This window comes from Mus pahari, chromosome 8 (assembly GCF_900095145.1).
Source record: "Mus pahari chromosome 8, PAHARI_EIJ_v1.1, whole genome shotgun sequence".
In the NCBI taxonomy this organism is placed as follows: Eukaryota; Metazoa; Chordata; class Mammalia; order Rodentia; family Muridae; genus Mus; species Mus pahari.
In genome coordinates this window covers 11748145-11754395 of record NC_034597.1, presented here as the reverse complement: position 1 = coordinate 11754395, position 6251 = coordinate 11748145, and the positions used below count along the sequence as shown (strand labels likewise).

General features: G+C 52.1%; 1 protein-coding gene across 2 annotated transcripts in view; it reads left to right on the top strand.

Moving 5' to 3' along the window:
• Positions 1 to 5919, top strand: part of Kcnk5 (potassium two pore domain channel subfamily K member 5) — a 44536-nt gene extending 38617 nt beyond the window's left edge. For both annotated transcript variants that reach the window (XM_021203540.1, XM_029541602.1), the window contains 3 exons: positions 115 to 281; positions 452 to 620; positions 3499 to 5919. In XM_021203540.1, the coding sequence (XP_021059199.1) occupies positions 115 to 281; positions 452 to 620; positions 3499 to 4373 (1211 nt within the window). In that variant the 3' untranslated portion in view covers positions 4374 to 5919. The remainder of the gene's footprint in view (positions 1 to 114; positions 282 to 451; positions 621 to 3498) is intronic.
• The last annotated feature ends 332 nt before the right edge of the window (positions 5920 to 6251 follow it).

Below are 6251 nucleotides of genomic sequence, written 5' to 3'. Positions count from 1 at the left end.
TGTGTGTGTGTATATGTATGTGTGTGTATGTTTGTGTGTGTGTGTGTGTGTGTTGTTGAAGGTGATGGCTCCATAATCTTTGCTGTGATCCTGGCCTTACTCTATCCTTTTCAGGTTATGGCAATGTGGCTCCCAAGACCCCAGCTGGGCGCCTCTTCTGTGTCTTCTATGGCCTGTTCGGGGTGCCACTGTGCCTGACATGGATCAGTGCCCTGGGCAAGTTCTTCGGGGGACGTGCAAAGAGGTTGGGCCAGTTTCTTACCAGGAGAGGAGTGAGCCTGGTATGTTCCTAATCTTAGACACAGAGTTAAGGGGTGGGAGGGACCATGACAGCAGGGGTGGGGGGTGGGGGTGGGGGGGTGTTGGGACAGGTGACCCTGGGCTCTGTGTCTGAGCTGGGATGTAGGAGTCCCTTCCCACAGCTGACCTGCCTTCTCACCAACCCTGCTAGAGGAAGGCTCAGATCACATGTACAGCCATCTTCATCGTGTGGGGTGTCCTGGTCCACCTGGTGATCCCGCCCTTTGTGTTCATGGTGACAGAAGAATGGAACTACATCGAGGGCCTCTACTATTCCTTCATCACCATCTCCACCATTGGCTTTGGGGACTTTGTGGCTGGTAAGTCCCTGCCTCCTTCCTCTGACCTCTGCCATGTCTAGTTCTAATTCAAGACAGGCCTTTGTTGGGCACCTGATAGATTTTTCTCTCTCTTGCTTCTCCCATCCTCATCCTCAACTCACTTGGATTCACCCTGAAACTTTTTCCAGATCTACAATGATCTACACACACACACATACAAACACTCACACACACACACACACACACACACACACACATCCTGAGCCAGGATGGTTGCCAGACAAGAGAGGCCTTCTCCTCACTGCCCTGCCCCCTCAGCCCTGCTTTCCTCCTCCTCCTCTGCTTAATCCCCACAGGCAATGAAGAGGTTCTTTGTCCCCTTTGTGTGAAGGCCTGTGCCTGTCCCAGCCACCCATGCTCAGTGTCTGGTGCCTGTGGCCTGCACAGCCTCCTGGTTCCTAATCTTGAAACCATACTGGACCAGAGTCAGCCTGTGCCCTCCCTATTGACCTGACCTGCACCTCAGCTCCAGAGGTCACGGCGCCAGCTGCTTTGCCCAGGAGGCAGGTGGATGTCATGCCTCTGCCCCTTTTTGTGTGGAATGCAGTGAGGGGGCAGCTGAGTGGGTAGAGGGAACAGGACGCTTGCTTCAGTGAACACTCCTGACCCTCGCTTCACGGGGCCTGCCTGCTGTCTGGATATAAATTTAGAGGCACAACCCTGTCATTGTTTAGTCGCAGGGACCCAGAGCCTGCTGTGGGGAAGCCTGTGGTGTTAAGAAGTCCAGTGGTGGGGCTGGTGAGATGGCTCAGCGGGTAAGAGCACCCGACTGCTCTTCCAAAGGTGCAGAGTTCAAATCCCAGCAACCACATGGTGGCTCACAACCATCCNTAACNAGATCTGACTCCCTCTTCTGGAGTGTCTGAAGACAGCTACAGTGTACTTACATTAAATAAATAAATAAATAAATAAATAAATAAATAAATAAATAAAAAGGGCGTGCACCACCATGCCCGCCCGGCAGTTTCCCCTTTCTTTAAAAAAAAAAAAAAAAAAAGAAGGCCAGTGGTAGGTACCTTTAGGCATACTTTGGTGTTCCACTGAGATACCAGATCCATCCTCCTCTCTTAAGTGTCTGTAACAATAGCCACTGGCACATGGGCTACTGCATACTGAATCCCTCTCAGTTCTCAGGTGCCGAGGGTAGAAGCCAGCCATGTGAACCTGTGACATCATTGCTGCCGTTCTCAGACTCCACCTGTGATCAGGTCTCCAATGCAGTATTGCCTTCAGAGCAGGGCACTTCCTAAGTCAGAGGCTCTGCTCCTGGCTCTGGGGAAGTTGTAATGAGATCTGGAGGTTCTTTTTTCTTCCAGGCCCTTTCCTTAACTAACTTCCCACTGTGGAAGGCAGGATGCAGATAAAGTTACAAAGGTTATTTTTAAAAATTACTTTTTTATTATTATTATTTTATTTATTTGTATGTTAGGGCTAGCACATGTGGACAATTTTCAGGAGTTGGTTCTCTTTTACCACGTGTGTCCTGGGGGTCAAACTCAGGTCTTCAAGCTTGGCAGCAAGCACCTTTAGCTCACTGAGCCATGTTGCCTGACCATGAAGGAAATCTTACCTAATTCTAGAAGGGAGAAGAAGCTCTGGAGCTGTGGGGTGAAGTCGGAAAAGACTTTCTAGAGTGTATTGTCACAGAGGGGCATGCAGAGTGGTGGAGCCACCGAGGACCAGCAGAGAGAGGGTAATGCTGAAGAGGGCTGAGATAGGAAGGCAGGCTCCGTCTTGGAGGAGGGTAAAGACAGTTCAGAGTGGTTCTTGCCAGGTCAGTGCTTCCTGGGTCATCTCGACCCAACCATCATTCACAGTAAATCTGTTAGTCCCTCCCTGGGGCCGAGGCTGCCAGCACCCTAATGTCGACTTTCCATTCCGTTTTTAACTGTGCTGTGATGTACTCACTAGCTGGGAGGAACAGAGAAAGGAGTGGAAAGAGTCACACTCAGGAGCTGGTTATTCAGCCTCAAAGAGTCCCCTTCCCTCTTCTCACCCCTTAAGTAGCCTCGGTTCTGACATTTTGCAGTTGGAAACACTGAAGCCCAGAGATGGGCTCGGCTGGAGCCATAGTCCTTCAGGAAGAAAGATAGGCAAGGCCTCTTTGTGTGTGTGTGTGTGTGTGTGTGTGTGTGTGTGTGTGTGTGTNTGTGTGAGAGAGGGGGGGGGTTGCCTGGATGTATATCTGTGTGCCATATGTGTGCCTGGTGTCACAAAGAGGCCAGGAAGAGGGTGCCAGGGCTCTTGGCACTAGATTTACAGATGGTTCTAAGTAGCCGTGTTGGCGCTGGGAATCGAACCTGGGTCCATCTGAGAGAACAACCAGAGCTCTTAACCGTTAAGGCAACTTCAGCCCTTATGTGAATTCTGATGCTGGAACTCAAGTCCTTGTCTTTTTTTTTTTTTGGTTTTTTTGAGACAGGGTTTCTCTGTGTAGCCCTGGCTGCCCTGGAACTCACTTTGTAGACCAGGCTGGCCTCGAACTCAGAAATCCGCCTGCCTCTGCCTCCCGAGTGCTGGGATTAAAGGCATGCGCCACCACGCCCGGCTCAAGTCCTTGTCTTAACAAGCACTTTTACCTCCTGAGTGATTGATCTCCCAGGTCCTTCCCTCCCTGAGACAGGGTTTCTCTGTGTAACAGCCCTGACTGTCTTAGACTCACTTCGTAGACTAGGCTGGTCTCAAAACTCACAGCTATCTACCTGCCTCGGCCTCCCAAATGTTGGGATTAAAGCTATCCACCATCACGCCTGACTCCCAGGCCCTCTTTTTTGACACCGGGCTCTGTGTGCACAGTGTTATATCAGCCAGCACAGCTTTGGCCCTTGCTGACCCTCTGGGCTTCCTGTCTTTACAGGTGTGAACCCCAGTGCCAACTACCACGCCCTCTACCGCTACTTTGTGGAGCTTTGGATCTACCTGGGGCTGGCTTGGCTGTCCCTCTTTGTCAACTGGAAGGTGAGCATGTTTGTGGAAGTACACAAAGCCATTAAGAAGAGGCGGCGGCGGCGCAAGGAATCCTTCGAGAGCTCTCCACACTCCCGGAAGGCCCTGCAGATGACTGGAAGTACAGCATCCAAGGACGTCAACATCTTCAGCTTCCTATCCAAAAAGGAGGAGACCTACAATGATCTCATCAAACAGATCGGGAAGAAGGCAATGAAAACAAGTGGGGGAGGGGAGAGGGTCCCAGGACCTGGACACGGGCTGGGACCTCAAGGGGATGGACTACCCACCATCCCTGCATCCCTGGCACCTCTCGTGGTCTATTCCAAGAATCGAGTGCCCAGCTTGGAAGAGGTATCTCAGACTCTAAGAAACAAGGGACATGTGTCAAGGCCACTTAGTGAGGAGGCTGGGGCACAGGCCCCCAAGGATAGTTACCCAACCTCTGAAGTGTTTATTAACCAACTGGATCGTATCAGTGAGGAGGGTGAGCCGTGGGAAGCCCTGGACTACCACCCGCTCATCTTCCAAAATGCCAACATTACCTTCGAAAATGAAGAAACCGGCCTCTCAGATGAGGAGACCTCTAAGTCTTCCGTGGAGGACAACCTGACCTCAAAGGAGCAGCCTGAACAGGGACCCATGGCTGAGGCGCCCTTGAGCAGCACGGGCGAATTCCCTTCATCGGATGAGTCCACCTTCACCAGCACCGAGTCAGAGCTCTCCGTGCCTTATGAGCAGTTGATGAACGAATACAACAAGGCAGATAACTCCAGGGGCACGTGAGGTGGGCCTGGCTCCCCACTTGCTTTCCAGTGGCTTCCTCTCGTGAGGGTTGTCCTGTGATGGCCAGACCCCAGGGAGGAAGCTCTGGAAATGAGATGGGGAGCCAGGGACCTGCCTTTCCTTCTGTCCTCTCCACTTGGTTGCTTCCATGGGATGTGGTGTTGGCCCAGGACAGGCCTCCGTTCTGTGGTCCAGTGGGGAGGCTGCTGTCCTGGGCCTGCCCAGCAGGTGTATTGCTGATTCAGGCACGTAGGCCGCAACACTCACCCTGGAGGTCCTGGGTTTGCTGCTTGAGTCTCCCCCCATTGTTCCGGTTGACTGTCGTACGGTTCTCTGAAGCCAGCAGCTTCAGCTGAGTTCACCAGTGTTAATGGGTGCCTGGCACTAAGCTAGACATTTGGAAGGAGGAGCTTGTAAGACCCAGGTTTGGCATGTGGTTCTCGGGTGTTCTGGGAAGGCACAGATATGATGGGGTTTGGAGCCCCTCAGTACCCCAGCAGTAGCAGGTCCTGCTTGCCCAAGTACACATCAGTGCCCAGCAAGCCCCTTACTGCAAACCTCAGGGCAGGGGATGTAGGGAGGGGCTGTGTGTGTCGTCTGGGTGGAGTCATGCCCACCTCAGATTCCCTCTGAACAACAACAGCAGGCCAAAGGGTCCCTGTGCCCTGAAAGTGCAGAAGAAAGATGGAGGCTCCGGATGTGGTCAGAGATGAGGTGCGGGCCCCTCAGCCCCAGCCTAGGCACCCATACTCCCAGCCCACCGTCTCATTTCTTAGAGATTCCCTCACTGCCTCTCTCCCTCCTCTCTTAGTGGGGCCTGTGGAGTGAGGCCAAATTGTTCTTGGCTCATAGAACTGTTGAACTGAGCTCCCCGTCCTCCCGCCCCCGCTTCCAGCCACTGTAAGGTGTTAGCATGTACAGGTGCCAATCAATAGGCATGCGTGTGCACATTTGGGCTGGGGAGTAAAGAAAATGTGAATCTTACTGGTCCAGTTCCTAGCGAGGTCTGGGAACTAGCTGCTGTATATGTCCTTGATGCTCAGCCCACTCTGGCCTAAATGCTTTTTGTTATTAATATTTTTTTTTAATGAACTCTTGTTTTTATACCCAGAGCCAGTAAAGAACAGGGTCCCTGCCGTTGGAATGGAGGTCTGTCAGGCACTCTGTTGTCCTTTCAACTCAGCTTGTCCTTTGTCAGCCAAGGTCTAGCTACGGAGGGACAGCCGCAGGTCTTGGGTGCGGGACAGCTGATAACCTGCCTCAGCCCCTCCCCCTGCCGTGTACATTTGCGGAAGGGCATATAGGGCCAGAGCCTCCACACGTTAGGACAGTGAGAGGTGTGTATCCATACCTCCACCATTATCAAAGCGGTTGTAGAGGCCACAGCAGCCTCGGTGGAAGGAAGAGCCAGGCTCCTGTGAGATGACCTCAGCTGAATGTCCTGGAGCCACACCAACCACGCCGTGTGCATGTACTGGTGGTGAAGGCAGATGTAATTTATTTTAACATTTTTTTTTTTTTACAATAAAACACATGAACAAGCCCACTTGGTGTGTGGTGTGTTTGGAGTGGGAGCACAGTGGGACCGTGGGGTGGGCAAGGACAGGCTGATGTCAGTAGGTCTAAAGGATCAATATAGAGCTGAAGTGGAGATTAAGGAAGAAAATGCAAGCGAGAACATCTAGGAGCGGGGCACAGGAGATGTTCTTCTGACTAAATCTGGCGCCGTGACAATATTCTGCCCCAAAGCAACCTGCAGAAAAGTTATTTGGCTTACATATTTCCATCATCAAGAGAAGCCAGGGCGAGAACCTCGAGGCAGGAACTATAAAAGCCATCTTTTGCTGGCTTGATTTATGACTCATTACAGCCTTATGC